At 37.7% G+C, this 23,078-nt stretch overlaps 1 protein-coding gene across 2 annotated transcripts in view; it reads right to left on the bottom strand.

Moving 5' to 3' along the window:
- Positions 1-23,078, bottom strand: part of Arhgap15 (Rho GTPase activating protein 15) — a 587,323-nt gene that overhangs the window by 29,749 nt on the left and 534,496 nt on the right. Inside the window, exon 14 of one of the 2 annotated variants that reach the window (XM_047547718.1) lies at positions 21,128-21,262. The exons of the other annotated variant lie outside the window; for it this stretch is intronic. Coding sequence (XP_047403674.1) covers positions 21,151-21,262 — 112 coding nt within the window. The 3' untranslated portion in view covers positions 21,128-21,150. Of the gene's footprint in view, positions 1-21,127; positions 21,263-23,078 lie in introns of those variants that run through there. 2 annotated transcript variants of the gene reach the window in all.

Below are 23,078 nucleotides of genomic sequence, written 5' to 3'. Positions count from 1 at the left end.
TTATAAAATAGAAGCAAATATGTCAAGCTAGAGGCAAAGTTTCAAGAGTCAGGAACATTCAGGTAAAGGAAGAGAATGTTTAGGACCACTTGCACACGGTGGCATCACCCTTGGCTGACTTCCACTTACCCAGCTCTCTGTTTCCTCTGCAAAATACACTGACCATTGCCCACAACACACTCAATGTTCCCAGCTCGTTAATGACTCTCAACTGTGCACATCTGTTCCCACTAGAGGAAAGTCCCAGGAGAGAATCCCAAACAAGTTTATGCCAGTTGTACTTATTATTGTAATTATGTAATTTAATTAAATATTATGTAAACTGATGAAATATGAGAGCAAGAAGGAAGAGAGTTGCTTTGGGAACACTTTCTTTGGAGAGAAGATAAATTTGGTTATATCTAAGATTGCTAGAGTTTTCTCTGAGGGTGGTGATTGGTCTGCTGGAACTCACAAGGTCTTTTCCAAATCTATCATGATAGATATTGCTTGTGTTTTAAAATAGATCTATTCCTTTAATCTAGTTCATGTTATAGTAGCCATCAGTTATCATTTCCTGAGCACTTACTATGTAAAAGGCACTGTGTGAAGTGATTTCCTTGCAGCTTCACATTTGATGTGTAAAGTAATAATTATTAATTTTTGAAAAATTGCATTATATCCATGGCTATATGCTAAGCATATTACATATATTACCCATTTAATTCTCATAATATACCTATTTTTAGATACAGAAACTGAAGATCAGAAGGATTGAGAACTTTGTGTATAACCATAACCAATAAGTAAAAGATCTGGGATTGGGACCCAGTTCTATTTTGTTCTGAAGTCTTATCTCTGATTATTGCACATACAGGTTCTTTGTGGACCTGTCATATTTACTGTTAAAGTTTTAGTACCTAGTTCAGTGCTGGTCTCACCATAGGTACACATTAGTGTTACATGAATAAAGGAATGCAGAGATAGATGAATATTACCTCAATTTTCTTGATAAGACTTAATATTAATTTGCTAGAAAATGGGAGTGAGAAATAGGCAACTTTTCCTAATACTAAACACTTTACAGTGTACCATATGTGAATTAACCTTCCTTTACTTCTGTTGATTGAACTATTTTTGTCATCAGAGATCATATAAGAATAGTTTGTTGGGAAAAAAAAAAGATTGTAGTTATAATTTACAACTGTGGATTAGTGTTTTTTGTTTATTTATTTTTTCTTCCCATCATTATTCCTTTTGGTAAGATCATGTTTGGAGGAAACTGTATCTTCCCCACTCTGGTCTCTCTGTTTGAATGAAGTTAGCCCAGGGCTGGGCCTGTGTCCCAAGCCCCGCTAATGAGAGTCATGCATTCCTCTGCCATAGAGAACTGATCAGGAACAAACAAGGAGTAAACAAGCAACCCATGCCAGGCCATGGGGATGATTCCTGGGAGTTTTCTGTTCCCACAGCAAAGGAGAAGTTCACATGCCCCCGAGGATGCTAAGTTGATAGGATACAATCCTGGCTCTGCCATTTTGTTGCCAGGAGGAAATATTTTAAAATCAAAACAAAGTTAACCCCAAGGTGAGCAGAGGCTAGAGATGGAAAGAGACAAAATTCCTGGCAGTAGTCTTTGGCAATTGGATCTAGTCATGTCCAAAGTAACATCTCATCATGGAATGTTTAGTTCTATCACCCAGTAGACTTTCTCTTTTGTCTAAACAATTGGGAGTTGAGCTTTATTCTCTTGGACCAAATGTTACGATAGAAGTCTAAGATGTTTTCATATACTACATAATGTGGATCAAACGAATTGATCCAGAACTGTGACTTGTAAATATTTTGGGGAGAAAAAGAAATTGCATCCAAAGCAAAGCAAAATAAAATTGTACATGAAACTGAATCTAATATCTGTCTGTAAAATCTTAGTCCTAGCTGGTGTTTTGAGTTTGGTGCTTGGTAACACTATTTTGTTCTTTGATTTAAAGGAAGACTCACTAATCTGCTAAATAAAAGGGTTTGATTAAGAGAGAGGATACATACTATTTCAGGATCTTTATTTCTTAGGAGTCTTCAGATAAAGTCAGGATATTCTGGAGGAATACCCCCCATGATGTTTTAAAATGAAATTTTTAATTCAAGACTTCTTCAAGGAATATTTTCTTCCTACTCACTTGCAAAATACATGCTCATGTATACACATCCACACAGAAAAAGGAATCCATTCAGGTACAATCTAACTTGCAATCAAGAACTGCTAAAATAGGAACTTTATCATCAACACAGCACATCCCAAAATGTCTTTGTAAAGTAAATCAAATTATATGAGTTAATTGATTCCAGGCAACATCAGCAACTGCAGGTGGAGACTGAATAACAGGATGTTTATTAATGAAGTACTATTAATCAAAATCGATAATACCAATTCCTGTTTGTTGTATCTGAAAGCTACCTGCAGTGCTCCTAGATATATTTGTTAAATTTTTAAATAGTGTCGAAAAGGGGAAAAAAGAGGGCATAGTAACACATGGAATTTTTTAGCTGTGGATCTTGGACCACTGATATTTAAACAGTGAAAAGATATTCCTAAATACAATTTGACAAGCAATGCCAAAGATGCCAGTGGTAATTAATTAGCACTTAATTGAGACCACAGAACAACAGGACATAGGAATCGGTACTCAGTGCCATTTCCCCTTAGGCTCCCTCTCATGAGGGTCAGGAGTATGGCTGCAAGCTGAAGGTCAGTAAGTAAATTGAGAGAACACATTGACACTGGACATTTCGTGATGGATCTCCTTCACCCTTTGCTGCCGCCCCTGGCTATCTCTGATGAGGAAAGGACTATGATCGTCTGAAGGGGAATTTATTGTTCATGCACATCTAAACTGAGGTGGGTGCTGCCCTCACATCCTCAACTAGTTAGAATGAACACTTCGTGAAAAGATCAAACTCAAATATTAACATAAATGAAGGTAGTCCAATATCAAAGCAAATTTAAATTTAGGAGAGAGAATTATTTGAATTTGCTGGATTTGTAAGGTTATTCTTATGTTTTTATAAAAATAAATCTAGATAAAAATAAATTTCTGAAAATAAATTTTCTGTAAAAAATAGATAAAAATTCTCTAAAAATTATTTTTTCCTGAAAAGCACATCATAGATATTATAATGATAGTTTGTATTTAAATATCTTCAAGATTTCTAGAAATTCAACCTTAAGTATTGTTCATACTCTCTCAAGTCCCCTGCAAGACACACATACACTCTCTGTCTTATTAGGTAGGGACAACAATCTTAACAGAGGGAAACACTCTATAGCTTCATAATCCCATAGACTGAGCAAATAAATAAATGGAGATGAATTCTAATCTATGGATAAATTTATAGACAGCTTCTGACTAAAAATTTATGGTAGCTTGTCTCATACGCATGAATTGGGAAATAGGTTTGCTGAAATTGCCACCATACTTTCAAAAAAATGAAGTGGGGGAAGTTTTTATTTTTCTAGCTGAGATTTGAAATCTTTAATTGAAGACATGGTTCACTGATGTAACTGGGAATAGAAATCTGGGTTCTTGAGTACCAAACCTTCAGTCCACACAGATTATATGACTTCTGAAGGGTCTTCACTCTCTAAAATGGGCTCGGATAAAGTACAAATGTTATGTATACATCTGGAAAAATACTCCTCAGGGATTTGCTTTATTTGGTCACAACACATGCCTGCAGTTAAAGCACATCAGATACCTCTCTTCAGCATTCTTACAAAGTGCTTGACTGACTCTTCCAAGATCCTTGAGAACTTGCTTCAGACAATGATTCTCTGCCAGAGCAGAGGCAATGAGGGTTTGATCAGAAGCACTTTCTTTTCCTAACTCACTTCTTGTCCATTGCCCATTCTCTGAATTAAGTCTGTTCCCTTGAACCAAGAATCTCCTCAGCATCACTGCTCCCGTGCCACATCCCAGTGGAGATATTCATGTGACATGACTGGAGGAGCACAGTGGCTCCCAGTCTTCCTCTCCTTTGGAAACAGTTGAGCTTGGTGATGGCAACAGGGAGAGGTGCCATCTGGTGAGATCAGAGTCCAAAAAAGGAAAAGAAAAAGAAAAAGGCAGAGAGGGGAGCCTCTCTTTCCTTAATATTCATTTACCAAGAAACTTCCTGAAAACCATGTCTTTCAGTCTTATGCAACCCTTATCTCTGTTTTACAACATCAGCTTGCAAATCCTGTGATAATTCATGATAAAATCATTTTAAACTAGCAGATATTTGTACCATTTAGTGAGGTTTTCTCCCACTTTTTAGTCTATGAAAATCTCATATCTCTTATAATGACCTTTACATTCTTCTTATTTAAACCGACCACCTGTATCATTTAAATTCCTCCTGAAATGCCATACACACATTTTACATACCTTCACAATCATAGTCCTATGTGAAGCTGTGAACCACCTATGTCTACCATTTCAGTAAACGATTCTGAACTTACTGTAACTCTAAACATCAATTTTACTTTATTTTGTTATGTATTGACTTGATTAACACTCCCACATTATAAAATAAATAATATGTTGCATTTAAAAAATATATCCAATATGTAAAAATTAAAACACATTTAAAATGAGCAAGAAAACCAAAGTGAATGGAAAATATGGTATTAGTGGAGTACTCCAGTTCACCTGCTTGCTAAATGTCAGCCAGTTTTGACTCAAGTCTTGTTTCAATCTCTGTGGATCATATTACTTCCAGGTAGGTGTCCATTGATTGACTTTACTGTTAATTTCTAAGACTATTTCTGCTTTCCTTATGCTCTTTATTTGACCACATCTGTCCAGAGGCATCAATTTTCAGAATTCTTATTATTTTTCCTTTTTACAAGTCAGGGATCAGGTTTTATATACCACAATTCCCCCTTTTCCAATGGGGATATATATTCCATGACCCCCAATGAATTATTGAAATTCAGGTAGTACCAAACCTGACATATATTGTTTTTTCCTATATGCTCTGTAGTGTTGCCACATAATATTAATCTGTCTCTCCATGTTTTATACTCTTGTGCCTCCTTTTCATTATTACTATTATGCTTTGGTGCCATTATTAAGTGATATAAGAGTTACTCAAGTACTGCCATACATGACAGTAAATCTGATCAGGACAGTTACTAAGTGACTAAGAGGCAGATTGCATACACATTATAGATACACTGGACGAAGGTAGATTCATGTTCTGGGCAGGATGGAGCATGAATGGTGAGAGATTACATCCTACTACTCAGAATGGCATGCAATTTGAATTGTTTAGTCCTGGTATTTTCCATATATATTTTTGGGTTGCCATTTATTGAGGGTAGCTAAAATATTGGAAGACAAAACCATGGATAAAAGGGCACTAACATATTTCATTTGTTCATCTATCTGATCCACAAATAATTGGTAATTTTTATGGCAAGTTACTCAGACAAGGGAGGCAGTTTTGCCCAAAAGTTGAGCTGAAGGGTTTTAGATTCAGACAGACCTGATTTCAAATATTGATTCCATCACCTTTTATTGGGTGATCTAAAAAAGTAATGTGTTCTTTTTGGATGCTAGGTTTTGGTTCCATAAGTAGAGGTCAATAATTACATGGCTGTTGAATTGAGATCATGTATTTAAAAATATTCAGGCAAGTATGGGACACATATTTCGTGCTCTATAAATTTTGTGTATTCATTTTGGGCATTTGGCAAGAATCAAAAAAGAAAAAGAATGAGGTTTGTGCTACATTCATTATTGTCCATTTAAGTGTCAAATTTACCTTTATACAAATCACTATGAATTCAGAATACAGGAAGATTTCTGCAGATAGGATCAGATCTCTGATGAGCAGATCTTAAAAGAGGTGGACCTTGAGTCAGAACCTTGGAAGAAGTAGAATCTGGGATAGGGGGAGAGTAAAGAGGGAGGCCTTTGAATGAAAAGCGTGGTTCTTAGAGATGGTGATGCATGAGGCATGATTGGGGTTGGCAAGAACATTCATTCACTTGGTGCGCTGAAGTGTTCATGAATGGAATTAATGGTTAGAGTGCCATGATTAGGACAATGAGGGAAGCTGGTAGGTTTATAGCAAGGAGACCTATGTAATGCAGTTACCCCTACTGCGAACCCAAAATCTAAAATCCTAATTGTATTTAATGCTCTAAACTGATTGTCAGGTGGAGTTTGAGTGCCCTAAAGTAGTTCATTTCCATTTACTTTCCATAACTATAGTAAATTTGGGTTACAGGTTCTACACAGTGACTTCATGACCTAGAAAAGACCTAAATTTGCTCATCTTTGAAATGAGAAGTTTAGACAACTTCCTACTGGCAGGAAAAACCTACACATCATTTCCCTCTGAAAATGAGAACAAAGGTCAGTTATTGCTCCCTGTGGCTCCTCCACCTCTACTTGCCATTTGGATGTCTCTAGTTAAACTCCCAGATGTCTGCAAGAAATTCTCTGCACACTGAATCATTAAAGAAAGGGCTTTCTTCTCCTCCTTCTTCTTCTTTTGAAAGGAGTGGCCTAGGTGTTGATTGGACTGAAATTCCACAGAACTAAAAACAAAACCAACCCGTTCCTCAGCTCCCCCAAAACAAAAACCTTCCATATGTGTCTTTCTGTGAAGTCACTTTACTACTTCCTGATTTTAAATCCAACCGTTACATTTTTAAAGATACATTGCACTTCGGAATATGAACGTGTGAAATATTAGTACAAAATACAAAGGAGCAGTGTAAGCCAAGTCATGCAATATGATTTTTTTTTAAAATATAGGGCAGTCAGGCACTTCTGCCTTTTGAACTCTATTTCTAGCCCTGTTGCTCTTATTTATTTGATGGGTTTCAAAATGAGGCTAACAACTTGTAAGTGGCTTAGTTTACGCACTTTTGGAAGATACACCTTGTTTCCTGCTTTGCAGCATCCTTCCTCTGAGAGGCTCCAGATATTTAAGCCTCAAAATAGCCCAATGCAGAACAGTATATATTCTTTCCCCACTACCAGTTCGACACAATGAAAGGCAAAGAACTATTGCATACCTTTTTTTAAGCCCAAGAAATGCCCTTTTGTGATGCATTCTGAACACACAATGCAAGAGACCTACAGTTATAGACAGCATCTGCGCCCTTTTTAAATTCTCAGAACTGCTGGCACTGAACAGAGGAGACTGAAAAAACATCCTTCTCACCTTGTCTGCTCTTACTTTAAGGATTTCTACTTTAATATATTCCCAATTATGTTATCAATAATAATCCACGTCTATCTTTAAAGTAGCTCTGGTGGTCTTTACCTTCTCTGAAAGCCTCTCATTAGAATATTCCAAATAATCTAACATTCCTCCACTTCCTCTACTTTCTTGCCTTCCTATCATTCTAAAGTTATTTTGATCTTCACTATTTCTCTGTGGTGCCACCCCATATTCTAGGACACATTTAGGTTTGCTCCCTCTCATCATCACCAAAATGCCTAAGCTTATACTTCTTCCAGAAAATCTTCTCTGGTAAAATTCAATAATAGTGAAGAAAATTTTTGACATAAACAAATATTTCTAAAAATGTGTTCAGTTACTTTGATTTAAAGCTATCTAAATCATTATTTCATTAGGTTTTTAAATAGCATCTGGAATATTTCTGCTTTGTTGTGGGCTGTCTTAGCTTATAACTTCAGTGAGGGAACAAAATGTGTCAAAATTCACTTTGAGACAGCCTTGTGGAATACTCTGAAAATCTGTTACTTGTTCATTTCACAAACATTTGTTGAGCACCTACTATATTATAGGCACTGGACCAGGTTCTAGCATTGAAGGGCTAGACCACATTTATCCACACTGTAAAAGACATGGAAAGTACTAGAGTTGTTTCAATAGAAGTGGATGTAATATGCCATCATGATCCAAACTTGGAAAACAAAAGTGAGGTCCACCTTTTAGAAAATGTCAGCTTCTCTAACACCTTTTAATGTGATGAAAACTGTCTTAAGTTCAGGATCAAGCAGATTCAACCCAGAAATAATAACTGGTGAATAATAAGCAAAGTCTGATTGACTTCTATTCCCATATTACTTAATAATACTTTTTAAATTGTTATTATAGGTGCCTTGACTATGGTGATTCATTTCTATTTAATTAATTTTAGGGACTAAAACCAATTGAACATTCTTGCTTTTTTCTTGGTTTGGGTCTAGTTTATTGGAACAACACTAAAATTTTCTAAATTTCTCAAGGTGTGTAAAGGGCAGGGGCCTCATATCCAAGTTTACTTTGCCATTGTTTTTTCCCCAGGTACACACATGCACATGTGCACCTTCGGATTCTTTACTGGCACAGCAAGGGGGAAACTTGAGCATAGGTTAAAGTCCACATAACTGAGACCTGAGCTCTGCAGCTTTGACTGCACTTGCCAGTGCTGAGTAGACTGCTGGGATTCCACAAATAAATAATAAAAATAATAATGATTTTTAAAGCATTTGGAAATGCTGAGTTGAAAGGTGTGGTTTAAGTGCAGTGTTTTATTGTGAAAGTGATATCTCTTGCATTATCTGTTCCTAATGGAGGGCGACAATAATGGAGAAGAAGGCACTTATGCCTCTAGCCTGGGTCCCTGAAGGCGGGTGGGGCTCAGGCAGGCACTGTGGTAACGCTTTACTGTACATGCAATTGCTTCCTTCCAATCTCGCAGAAGGTGTGAGAAGAGCCAGGCTGCCGCCTGTTCCCCTAAGCCTTAGAAGTTTCTTATGATGATGTTTCTTATTCTTATGATGGAGGAAATGACCAAAAAAAAAAAAAAAAAACCAAAACAAAACAAAAAAAACACACTGGAAAAATACTATACACTTATTAATTTAGTTTTAAATTTGGGGTTCAAATAAATACACATTTGGCAAGGGCCACGTCAGCAGACTAGAAGTGAAACTACCCCTGGTTTGTGATATGGGCTGAATTATGTTCCCCTTAATTCACATGTTGAAGCCCTAACTGCCAGTACCTGAGACTGTGAGTGTATTTGGCAATAAGAGCCAGTAGAAAGTCACTGAGTTAGAATGAGGCTGCTAAGGCACACCTTAATCCAATCTGATTTGTGTCCTTAAAAGAAGAGACCATTTGAACACACAGATACCAGGGACACACAAACAGAAGAATGACCATGTGCAGACAAAACAACAAGATGGACATCAACAAGCCCAACAAAGAGGCCTCAGAAGGAACCAACTCTGTCCACACCCTGATCTTGAATTTTCAGCCTCCAGAACTGTGAGAAAATAAATTTCTGTTGTCGAAGCCACATGGCCTGTGGCATTTTGTTTTGGCAGCCCTATGGTATCCAGTCTGGGATAATTGAGACTTCAGATTCACATTGAGCTCTACAGTACAATATAGAACAAGATAAACATTTTTTATTCTGTATAGTCTGAATGCTTTCTCAACTAAGTCCGTAAGTTTAATTATAAAATGAACATAACCTGTATCAAATTATGAATATGTTAACATATTGAATGGGGACAAGAAAAATAAGCACCAGATTTAGGCTACATAGGGACTTGAAGGTAGAATAAAAAATCTGGTTTCCTTGACCACATTGTCATAATATGCATATATAACAGTTTATTGAATCCAGGCTGTGTAGACAACCAGAAGAACGCTGGCTCCATACTGTCACAATGCATGCCCACAACAAAGACTCGGGGAAACAGCCCCTTTCATTCGATTTCTCTAAGTATTACCAACATGAGAGCTGAAAACCTTACCTCTGTCTGAAGTATATCTATGTATCCATGCATAAGTTATTAACTGGGCTCCCTGGGCTCTGCTGCTGAAAATATTAATATATTCAAATCTCATTCTAGCTACTGCAAAACACAGTACATCAGATAAATGCATTAATATCTTCCTTAGACAAAAGGATCTGGCATCATTTTTAAAAGATTTTTTGTTCTTGTTCCTTAGACTCCTACTAAAATACAGGTGATATATGGCCTAATAAGGTAAAGTGGCCTTCAGGTGCCAAAGTGCTGGGTTGACAGTATCTATAAAACTCTGTTTATTGTACTTGAAATACAACTCTCTTTTATGTGAATTATGTGCTGAGTACTGTTCATATCACTGAATGGCAGAAATGTTTTCTTTTTCTTTTCTTAGACATGTTACCTGGTGGAAAGGGTATGGCCTATATACAGGTGGTCTCTAATTGCAGATAATGTGACGTCTATCCTGTCAATGTCCTCTGTTTTACGAGCTCTCTCTTCTGGATACAAGAACAGCCTCTGTGAGGCTGGGAGGCAAAACTTTGCTGAGAAACAGCCAGACAAGTGAGAAGACAGAAGTTAAAGCAGTAAGGAGAGGGGAAAATCCTGGGGAGTTATCCTTTAGATCACCACTCTGCATTTTATGGATCCCAAGTTGGGATGTATATATAATGACCAGCCTCTACCCTATTCAGCTTTGCCTTTTTGCTATTGGCTACACTTAAGGCCTTTTATCAATGACAACAAACAAAGTGGGTGGTCTTCTACCTCTTTCTAGCTGTAGGAAAAAAAAAATAGTGACATAATTTTTCACAGCCTGAAATAATTGTGGAAATACAGATACTGGTTAGGCTCACTATGAATTATTAGTGGAAAAGTGGGTCTCAGAAGTACGTTACATGTGAAATATTTTTCGTCACTTGAACATGTGCCGTCCAGAGCTGGCCCTGTTCTAGCCGTCACAGGGAACAAACATTTCACATTCACAGATGCTCCCAATTTGGTGCGGTTTGGAGTGTAATTTAGATCAAACGTCTCCATGTAAATGAGTCAGGGTTTCTTAATTAGGTGCCTCTAAAGCAAAACCTTGGACCACATCAGTAGGTGTGGGTGTGGTACCCACAATACTGGAATCTTTCCTGTAGACCATGCTCTTAGTATCATTTGAATAGAGCTGGTTTTTTTTTTTTTTTTTTGGTTGTTTTTTTCAGGCAGAGTAATAAATCTGCAGATGGCATAGACAGAAAGACGCTACTTCAGAAGAGCTGTCTAAAAACACTGCCTCTTTGGCAAATGCCTTAAAGTAGGTCATTCTGCTGTGATTTAGCTTTTTCTTTAGATTTGATTGCCAGCTTTTTGTTCCCATTACAAGTAGGGTGCATTCCAGTCCACAGACTTGTTCTTAATTTTTCCAACTGGTATTTGTTTACTAGGATTTGCAGATCTTCCTATGAAAATGGCCAATATCCTGTCACAGTGCTAATCATGCACTTGACCACAAAGCGAAATGGATCCCGGTGATAATCTGGCAATGCTGAAATATTAAATGCCTTAAACACCCAGTCTTCCCACAGCAATACTGCGTTGATTTATATGGGTAGGTTTGTTGAAATAATTGTCCCATCTTTTATACATGTGCAAAGAAGAGGTGACAGGATGTAAATGGAAAACTTTTACAAGCCATATAGCTGTTTGTATAGATATTCAGGTTATCTGCTTTTATACTTGTCATTGTTTGTGTTTTTTATAGGGGGAAAAAATCATTGGGGCCCATTTCCCTATCGAGGCTTCGGGATTTACATGCAGAACCCCCTCCAGCATTAATGAGTTACCTGAATAAATTCCCTGGCAATCGATGGGCACATAGACCTTGTTTTGTTCTATTAATTATTCCTCACAGAACTTTGACACTGACATTAAATGAGGCCTTAAAAAATCTTGATGAAGGTCTTAAGGTATCTTTTACTGTTCAAATATTAGCATTGCAAAAACTCTGTCTAAGGCATTATTCATTTTGTGGAACCACAGGGAAGGAGGGGTTGAGATAAGGAAACAAGAACACAGGGCACAGGGAGTAAACTTTCTGGTTTTAACTCTTTACTGCCTAGAGGCTAATCTTTCTAGGAATACGTTATAATGCTCAAATGTGACAGCAAGGAAAATAAATATTAAAATCATAATAGATTAAAAGAACTGAGTATGTTGTTTGGAACATGGTGTCTTCTCCACAGGCTCAGTTTTGTCTTGACAAATTGTTGATGTTTTCAGGTGAATTCCCAAACATCAGTTAAAAGCACCTAAAGCGCATTTGGGGGAAAGTAGAGAAGACTGGCCAGGTTCACTGCAAGACTGGCTAGTCTGTATGTCCTAGGGAGTAGACTGGGAAATGTGTTTTTGTGCAGTTTTTCTCCTCACTCCCACTGAAACTTCTTTTACTTAGAAGGGGTATAGAAGGTTGTGATTAAGCAAATGTTCTGGTTAAAAATACTTATTATCATATGTGGATTAGCAGTAATCAAACAACACAATTAATATTAAAATTACAACGGACACCGAATTATCATCCTTTGATAATTCACAAGGAACTTTTGAATCTTGAAGCTCTCATTAGGAACTTGAGTTATCTCTGTGCTAGAGTGTGGTTATTAGATAAATGGATGGTTATTAGAAATTTCTGACTGGTGAAATGGCAGCTAATTGAAATTTGTTTGGATCCTTTTGGAGCGGAAGTTATTTATTGAATAATACTATTTGATGATACTTTTCAAGTTTTCATAATGCTGATGATTCTGATTTATCTGTTTACTTTCTAATTTTCGCCCTTTGTTCTTGAGTGATTCTTGCTGTGTTTGTCCCCCAAGTTGTGTTTAATTCTATTCTTTTCTTTTGATTCTGAACTCTCTTGGTAATGCATCCACTGTCATGGTTTGAATATTTATTTTAAAAAGCTAATTCTTGAATCTGCATCTCCTCCCCTAATGTTATACCTTCACTTTTCCATTTGCTAAAATGGTTTGTTAAGTGCCCGCTGTTGCTCTAATCTCTACTAGTTTCTTGAGACACTGTGCAGGGGGAAGAAATTATTCCTTTAAGGAATTAATGTAACTTATGTATGAGGAAAGATTCATTATGACTTTATGCCAGTTAGAGCTGCCTATGGCTGACTAGGAGCTTGTGAGGGAGGCATAGCAAAACAACTCAGGTTGTTCGCATTTTACAGTTAATAATGGACTTTGATTCATATGTAACACTGAGTTTTCTAAAAGTCTTTGAGATGTAAGTATTATAATGACTTTAAATATAAATGAGGGGGAGAATGCTTCCAGAAGCTATCTTATCCAAGGTGACATGGTTAAAGAGTCATAAATCTAGGATGTAAACTCAAGTTTCCTGATTCTGAATCCAGCATGCTCGTTGTCCTGGATTAAGTGCAAGATCAAGTATTTGGACAGCATTCTGCTTGAATTTGCAATCGTGTTAAGCTGTAAGAACATTATAGACATCCTTTGGTATCCTAGGGTTCTGGACCTCCAGGGATAGCAAATCTCTGGAAGCTCAAGTTTGTTATAGAAAATGACATACTATTTGCATAGAACCTATGCATATCCTTCAGTACACTTGAGGTTATCTCATTACTTATAGTACCTAATGTAATGTATATGTAAATTGTTACACTGTATTATTTAGGGGATAATAGCAGGAGAAGAAAAGTCTGTATATATTCAACATAGACACAATTAAAAAAATATTTTTAGTTTGTGCTTGGTTGAATCCTTGGATACAGAACACACAGATTTGCAGGGCAGACTACATACTCTTTCACTTCCTTTATACTTTCACTTTCTTTATGCCATTAGTTTTCACACACAAGCACATGCGCGTGCACAAACACACCTATAGAAAGATGAGTAAAGTTCCATTTCCATGCTACAGATGATAAGACAGTGATTGAGAAGAGAAACAACAGGACTAAATCACTGTGGAAGCTCATGTCCAGGCTGCGGCTATGCTTAGAATCTCTCAACCTATCAGAGGCAAGTGCACAAAGTACTTTCCTCTCACAAATAAATCTTTCTGATTAGATTGATTACTGAATAATTGAAATACTTTTCAAACTTGTTTTCCTGTGTCTACCTTTGTTCTCCTAGAATGCATTCTCAGCACAGGAATGCTAGAATTCTTTTAAATCTGAAGTCAGTTCATGTCATTTCTGGTCAAAAACCCTGCTACTGGCACTCCCTTACTTTTTAACTTGGAAGGAACTACTGAGTCCTCCAGATGTTCTCAAAGCCCTGTGTCAGCATGAGGCTCCTCTCCACCTCTGTCTGCTCTCCTTGGCTCCCACCACCCTGGTCTCTTTGCTTTGCTGGATCTCCTGCATCAAGGCCTAGATGTGTGCTCTGCCTGGATCACACTGGTTCCAGGTGTTCTCTTCACCAACATCCTCCCTTACCTGAGCTCGTCACGAATCTCACCTTAATCAGATCTATTGCAATGACATTATTTTTATTGCAATCTGCCCTCATGGCACTTTCAATCATCTTTCTGCTCCATTATACCAATTCCTTAGCAATTGTCAACTTCTAATATGCTATGGTATTTTGTTATTTATAATGTTGATGTGTTTCAGTTATTTATATTATGATTTTTAGATATTATGTAATCTCCATGAGAGCAGGGTGATTTCTGTTAAGTTTACTGATGTGTTACAAGTTCCTAGAACAGTGCCTGACACATAGGTGGTGCTCAATAAGGGCACTTAGATGAGCCAGTATTATTACTAGCTGCACTCCTCTCTGTAGTCTATGAATCAGAAACCCTGATATTGTCTCAAACTGTTTCCAGTCCTTTGTGCATCTTGTAAAAAAAAACTAGCAAATATTCCTAACATACTTCACGTTCTCTCCCTTCCCACTGAGCTCCCTGACCAACACTGGAACAACTCTGTCTTGAATGGTATAGAAGGTACTGACTTTTCAACTTTGTTCCAGCCTTCTCCATTTGCAAATCCATTTTATGTATCACCATTATTTGACATAGTTAAAACAAAAACCAAAAACAGAACTTGTAATCTTCAACTGCTCAATAATCAACCTTGGATTTCTATGGTCTAAGATGTCAGATTCTGATCTTTTTGCCATTTCCACACATTTCCTGGTTCCTCTCTGGATTGGAGTCTCCCCTTCTGCCACAGTTCAGTTAGCTCACCTCTACATCCTGGTTCCCACATGGTCTTTCTATAGCTGTCCCAGGAACATCCTGTACTTCCCAAATACCACCTAAGCTTTGAAGCCTAACTTTAACTCCAACTTTCACTGGAGACTTCCCAATAATTTTATCCCATTTCTTCCCAGTTGAATCATCAGCTGCACATATTATTCATCAGTTAATTATCTTCTAGTTTTTCTTCTTAGTGCTTTGTCCCATATTAGATTGCTAACATGGAAAGGGGAGATCCTTAGACTTCCTATTTTATATTTATTTTTTCAATTAATTTTTATTTGTTCTAATTAGTTATACATGACAGTAGAATCCATTTATGCATTTTGGTAAATCATACAAAAATGGAGTATAATTCCTCATTTTTCCTCCACTTCTCCTTACTGGAGTATGGAGCACAGAATAAGCACTCCATTGATACTGCTGATCCGTGCTTTTCTTTTTCTCATGGCAGAAGTACTTTACCTTACAAGCTTTAGACAGTTGAATATTTGAATATTTCAAATGATGTATTTTGAATGATATTCTAAATGTATATATCATTGGCAAGTTATCAATTTTTTTGCTGCTATACTGATGAGGTATATATGAGGAAATGTAGACTAAACTAGTCTTTTAGTTTACAGCATGTGTAGTACATGTCTAGATGGAGGAAATCATACAGATTCTACCAGGGATTAATTGGATCTTACTTTTTAAGTGTGTTTGTGTGTATGTGTGTGTTTCTTCTCAAACATCTAAAGTGAATTCTATCATTAAGAAGTCACAAAATATGTAGATATTAATGTAAAAAGCACTTAGGAAGTGACTAGATAAGGAATATAATCATTAATCCAACCAACAATTAAGAGTCTTTAATGGTATATTCAGGCTTTATCACAAAAGCCTCAGTAGTGCATAGCAATAACCATGTTTGCATAATATAAGCTTGAAAATGGCCTATTCACTGATGTTTTTAGCAACTCTGGTTTCATTTTACAAAGCTTTGAAGGGAATTATCACTCTTTCCACTGTCCATGGGTTAAGCTTTGAAAATCTGCATTCTGCCATCTTGTCTTCTCTTGATTCATCTTGAAAGCCAGATAATTTTGGTTCTTGGGGGGGGGTGGTCATGAGACCACTGTTGGCATCCCCCTGCAACACTAATCCCTCTAGTGAGTAGAAACACATTGTTCAATGTAAATGTTTTCAGTAGGTGTCTCATTCATGAAATATATTCAGGGACCAAACTCCTTATTTCCCCTCCCACCACATAGGAAAAGCCATCCTAGGTGTGGGTTTGGGATTGGATTATTATTTTGGATTATTCATGTTTCTGCTTCCTTTAGTTCCTAGAACTAACCAAGTAAACTTGATAAATTCTGGATGTCAAATCTCATTTTAAAGTCCTCTTTCTTTTTTCCCAGCTCTATTTTCTTGGTTCAGAGAGAACATCTCTCTTCTGTTATAGCCAGGTTTCTGAGAGTTTGGTCCTCAGACCAGCAAAGTGGGGGGATTTGTTCTTTATGCAGAATCTTAGGCCCAAACCAGATATCCTGGATCAGAATCTATATTTTTAAAACAGAGTCCCAGGTGATTATACTTATAAGGACCTTTATCTTTGAGAAGTCCTGAGATTCTTTATGGGATGCTCATGGGGCAGAAGTGCTGGCCACAGGCCCCACCAAAAGCAGAGGGAATAACCCAGTTTCCATAGACCATCACTGAACTCTCTCGATGTCCTCAATCATTGAAATCCTTCTCCACATAATACTTCAGGGCTTGTTTCCTAAATATGGCAAGGTAGTCATAGGTGCATCTGCATCAATAGAGGGCACTGTTTTTTCCTAGCCAATTAGTAGATGCCATTAAGCCCTTCTGATGGAGCCTGGGCTGTGAGAGGTGAACCCTTTGGGTGGGATATAGGATGGCGGCCCTCACCACTTGTGGTCATTAATGTTCCCGTGGTGCTTTTTGTGAGAGAAGGGATTGTTAACCTTGGTGTCCTGGCTGCCTTCCAATCTGTGTAATTGCATGCAGCCTACCTAAGTCTGCTCTGTAGTTTCAATTAGGTAAAGTATTGTTCACTTCTTGCACTAAACTGCTGTGTTGTGTGGCTACAGACTGCTAATTAGCTGGTGTTTTCAGGTGGCTGCATGTGTGATGAACAAAACTCCTCTCTCTGGTCATCTCCTTCCCATTCCCACTCCCTCAGTCCCAAATACAGCCACAAGCTTATCTCTTCTATGTAACATTTCTTGTATAAAAGTGCTTTGGGATCACGAATTCTTAGAACATGACAATGAACGTTACTTTAGTTTCTCTACCCACTTGCTTCTGGGCTTACCTAGTTTATTATAGGTGGTGTGTGTGTGTGTGTGTGTGTGTGTGTGTGTGTGTATGAGAGAGAGAGAGAGAGAGAGAGAGAGAGAGGAGAGGTGGGGGGGCTTCCATGTACAGAATGAAAAGAATGTGATTAGGGGTTGAATAAAGTAGGTTTTCCTATGTGATACCTATAGGAAGAAGGGTAAATGAAGGGTAAATGCCTTGATTGCCAGGGACGTATGAATTGCTTTAAGAGCTTGGCAGTCAAGGAATTGGCTATTTTCAGTGTGATATGAAAAGCGGGTGAGGTTAGGGAGAACAGGGCATGCATTTTGTTTCTTCTTTTCCACTAGTTAGAAAAATATATTGCAATATGTAAACAACTGGTAAAATGCTTCACTATCTCTCCTATCTCTCTGGGGGATGTCTGACCCTAAACAGGAAATGTGGCAACAGGAGGGAGAGAGAACAGAATCAGAGGTCAGCACCAGGGAAGTACTTACAGCTCTGGAATGGCAGCTAGAAATGAAAGAGAAGTGGAAAAAGACCGTGAGCAGAAGCCACGAGGGCACAGTGTGCTCTCATCAGAGATGTGTTTAAGAGGAGAATTTTCCTGAGATGTAAAGTGATTGTAAAACAAGTCCAAATGGGGAAATAAAATGAGAATTAGGTAAGTTCTGACTTTGCATGTCTTCTCATGATATGAACAAAGTAATTCTGTTTTGATAACCAAAAACAGAGACACAAGTTCATTAGATAAAAGTTATTTTAGGTAACATTAACATTTTTTTCCCACATCTCAAACATTAGGGGACACAATGAAAATCAATGAATGAAATAACAAATGAGTGAACAAAACTGAAAAAGGGAAGATTATTAAAAGGTGTGTACTGACTCTTAATCCATGGAGTACAGCAAAAAATTCTGTTACTGCCAGCGACTAAGTCTTGCTTATCCTTGCAATGGTCTGTCTCAGTGTCCTATTTTTCTTATGGACAAAGGAAAAGAAAAGAAGAGGTTTATTCAGTCTGAGGGATGGTTTGTAAAAGACTTGTTTTCAAAACCCTGCAAGAAGAGGAAGAATGTAGAACCAAAAAGTTGGGACTGAGAATAGGATTTCAGGATGGAAACAGTCTCAGATATGGACAGGGAGGTCAGTATCATAATGGTAAAAGTTTCCAAGATTCTAGGCATTAATTGCTTCCCTGGTAAAATTGTCTTCATTTCCAGCTCAGCATCAATCACAAAATAAACACATGATATTCATTTGCCTCGTGAATAAATGTGTAGATAGATCATGCAAGCAACAATGATTTGAACATGAAGAGAGTTCTCAGAGCAAAGGACAAGAGGAAGAATTTGAAGATGGCAATGATTTTGGGAGGAAAGGCAGATAAAAGAATGTGGAAAATGTCAGGAAAATAGCTCAGTCAACAAAGATTGTGGTTCAGACCCGAAAGAGGAGACAAGATGACTAGACGTGAGATACAGGAGTCTGTAGACCAAGGACAATACAAAGTTTGAAGGTTGTGAGTTCTGCATGTAGTTTTCACTTCATTTCTACATATTATTGAGTGAACCTGGGGGAAAAATTATAGCCAACAATGTTGTTGAATCAGAGATAAAATAGAACTAAAAATTCTAATTTTAAATTGGAGTACTTTTGCTATGTGGAAAGTTTTGAAGGAGATGTTTCCCAGTGGCCTGTCCCAAATAGCGCCCGAACTTCTTTCTTGTCCCCAGAGGCTGTCATTCAATATAAACCCATGGTTTCAGCTGTAAAGTGCTTCAAAGTCAAGTGTGGGTCAAGTCTTCTACTGGCCATAGATCAATTATTATTTATGGCTCAAAATTCCTCCTGTCTGCTGCTAAAGTCCACTCTTTTCTTGGGCTAGACATTACAGTCTTGAGATCTGAAATCTCATATAACCTGCACTTTTTCTTGCATGAAGGAAAAAACCTAACAACATGGAAATCTGCAGCTACCCCGTGTTAGCTATTCCTGGATGTCACCCTGCAGCTCTAATTTCTGCTTTCTCCTCTGTATTCTGGGTACTGCTGCCGGACTTGTCAGCACCTTGTCACTGTTTCCTGTTGCGTGGGCTACCATTGGACTCTGTGTTCTTAACAATTATCCATAAAACCCCCACAAAATCCTTCATAATTAAAAAAATATATATATTAACACGTAAAAAAAGAGAGGAAGCTACTTTAAAAAATTTAGTTTCCTGGAGCGAGTGCTATTTGTAAATGCCTCACAGCCTGGATGAACTGCAGTGTTGTCTTGTCTTTTCCAGTTCTGGGATGTTCTTTTGTTCATGGTGTGACAAGGATGTGGGGAGCCAATATGATTTAGCTAAATAATACACAAATGTCAAGAATACTTTCATGTCTTGTGTACAGACCAGAATAAATTACTCGGATGGAATGTTTTGTTTTTCTTTTCAGGGAACAACCTCACAGTTTACAAGGAGCTTCTCTGACAAGAAGTGGCTAAGAAATATTATTAAAAGCAACCTATTTTAATGTAGTATGAAATGGCTAAGGATTTCACCAGGGTTCAAAAGACAGAGGCCTGGAGAGGATGTTGAGAGGCAGAATGCAATGAGGAACTGGGCTTGTTCTGGAATTCTTATGCTAGGGGTGAGGGTGGCGGGGGCAGTGCAGAATAAATCCAGTAAGAAATGAAAATGAGGGAACTGGTTTCTCAGAATTAAAGGTGAACCGAAAGGAATTGGCAGCTGCCTGGACATGCCAGCCAGAGGCCATGGTATCTGACACACGTGACAGATCCAGAGACAACAGCAAAGCTCCCCAAACAACTTGCAGGAAGGGCTTGCCAGGAAGCCAGATGCTGCTTCTGGAAGAATATCTTCTGTGGTTGGGCATCTGGGTTCAGTGCTTTCCATTTAAAGAGGAGAAAGAAGGTGGCAAAAGGCAGCCCCATCACTGCCTTTTAAACAACGTGCTAAGAGTACAAATACACACACACACACACACACACACACACACAAGCAATGAAGATTGTTGACATGGAACTTGTTTTTAAAATAAACCTGCAAAGATGGAATTTTTCCCAGTGCTTTTTTTGATGGAAAACATTGTATTAAAGGGTGTAGGCATGTGTGTGTGTGTGGGGGGGCAGACACACTTAGATAAAACCTTTAAATAAATGAGGTTTACTAATTAATTAGGATTTGTTAGGTGATTTCATTTAATGGGCTGGGTTGATCACTGATGTTCAACTAGAAAAAAGAATTTGAACAATGGGCCTGTGCCTCTATCGTGTTGGCTGGTCTTCCTCTCTCTTTGTTTTACCATTCTTCCTTCCCTGGATACACAATGGAGTATTGGTGTTGGCATGAAAGCAGAATGTGGTTGAATGGACTGGAAATCAGGTGACTTGAGGTCTGGTTAGTTTTTTCCCCTTGCACTTTGAAGTTTGCTGTGTCTCTGATCCCTAAAGCAGAGGAATCACATTTCTTTTTACCCTTAAAGGAAGAGAGCAAGCTTTTGTAATCAAGGTGATTTCTATTTCCCTCTCCTCCTCTTTGTCTTTCTCCTTCTTCTTTTACTTCTTGCTATGCTGAATAATTTAAGATAGTATGAAATTTTATTGTATCTGAAACAATGAATAGGGAGTTTGGGTTGATCTGAAAGGAGATGGGACTGGTTAGAGGTTTTTTCATTTAGTAGTTATGACAAAAGGTGTAAAAATAAGTTTTTATATTCCAAGACTCTTTATTAATTCCAGATAATCGAGAAGTCATAAATACTGGCAATCTCACTGTGGTCTTGTAATAGTTCTAACAGGCTCCACATCATTGGTGGGTGGTTCCAAGTTCCCTGCTCAGTGCTTCTGGGCCTCTCTTGGTGCTCATTCATTTTGTGCTTCTGTAATCTTAGCATTCATTCTTAGCATCGATATTAACTCCTTTACAATCAGAAGAGTGATGTTTTTCTCTTCATCATGATGAGAAGATGAAGATCTGTCAAGAACAGACATTCTGGGGAAGAACCACTCATTATCAATAACCTCAAAAAGGAATGTTCCCTAGTCCTGGTCTGAAATATATCAGTTTTCTAATATTATGGACTTAAGAAGTTGGTCATACCCAGAACTACTCACTGGTTATTAAACTATTACCATCTTATTCAACAAAGTCATGAGATTCCACTTATCTCACAAAATAATTATTAAATATCTTCAATGTTTGTGAGGCTGCAGTAGTCTTGTGGGACTGGTACTAGCAGGAATCTAAATGATACAGATTTGTTTCCTTAGAGCCAATGCTTTAATGGAAGAAGGGGTCAAGTCAATTATTTTCAATCTCTATTCCTGATAATATTTTCAGGTGACTATGCTGTAGAATATCCTCTTTTTTTTCCTGCTTGAATATCATATTTATTTCTTTTATTTTAAAGCAGAAGGATAAAGATATGAACAGTAGTTGATTATAGCTACAAATCTGCCAATGTCCTATTATTAGGAGAATGTTCTAGGTATTGTTTATAGAATTGGTAGTTTTAATCATGACAATGTCTCTGTTCTTGCCACATTTTCTTTTTAACAATATGTGTGCCATTTGCAGACTACTTTTCTGGACCTCTTCCTCTGACCAACATTGAAGTTCCTAGAAATCGGTTCTTAACTCTCTTTACATTGTCCTTGGGGTATTTATGACCTTAACTGACTGCCATCTTTAAACTGACAGTTTTGAAATTTATACCTGGGTCTCAACCACCTTCTTGCATTCCCAACATATAATATTATTTTTCACTGGACTTTGTTAATAGAATATGAACAATGACGACATCATATCATGCCTTAAAAATTTCAGCCTCTCATGCCTCCAATTGGGTCCTTTCATGTGTGGGGGTTGTGGATACTACCACTCAGCTAGCTGAACACTCAGGTGCCCTCCTGGAGCCCTTCCTCCTGATCTCTGCACCCACTGGGTGACATGCCACCTTGAATCTATCTCATCAGTGACTCTCATATCCCATTCTGTTTCCCCATTCTCCTCAGCACTCCTTGGTTTGGCATCTCTAGCTTGGATGCCTCCAACAGCCTCTTAACTGTTTCTACCCCTCCTACAAGCTATTCTTCATATAAGCTTATAAAAATTGTGGTCTTCATAAATACAGACTTTATCACTTAATCCCAGCTTCAGACCCTTCAGAGATTTTCCTAATGTCTACAGAAAGAATTTCAATCTCCTTAGCAAAGCATAGGATGTTCTTGACAATTTAACTTATCTAAAATACTTCAGGCTCATATTCCACCCCTTTACTTTAGGATTCCTAATTCTCTAATCATTCAGATGACTGTCCACTTCTTCACCATGCCTTCATATACATAGTGCACTTGACTCTCCGTATTTGGGTTCTCTGAATGGGGGGATTCCACAAGCTGCTGCTTAAATGTATCAGAGTTTTTTTCTGTACTGAACATGTACAGACATTTTCTTGCCATTATTTCCTAAATGACAAAGTATAACAAATATTTACATATCAATTATATTGTGTTTAAGAATTCTAAGTAATTTAGAAGTGACAAAGTATGCAGAAGGATGTCATAGGTTATACACAAAAACTGTGCATTTGAGGATTTTGCTATCCATGGCAGTGTGTATGCAGGGTGGGGTTGTCCTGGAACCAATTTCTTTCAGATACCCAGTAGCAATTGTATTCTCTTGATTTATTGCAGACATGTTGTCTCCCCAATTGATATTCTTAGATATATCCTGTGTGAAGTCTCCTGGGAGGGTTTCTTTGGTTTCTTGAACTAAATTTTAGCTTCTG

This window comes from Sciurus carolinensis, chromosome 3, assembly GCF_902686445.1.
Source record: "Sciurus carolinensis chromosome 3, mSciCar1.2, whole genome shotgun sequence".
NCBI lineage: Eukaryota > Metazoa > Chordata > Mammalia > Rodentia > Sciuridae > Sciurus > Sciurus carolinensis.
This window is presented reverse-complemented; position numbering and strand designations above follow the sequence as displayed.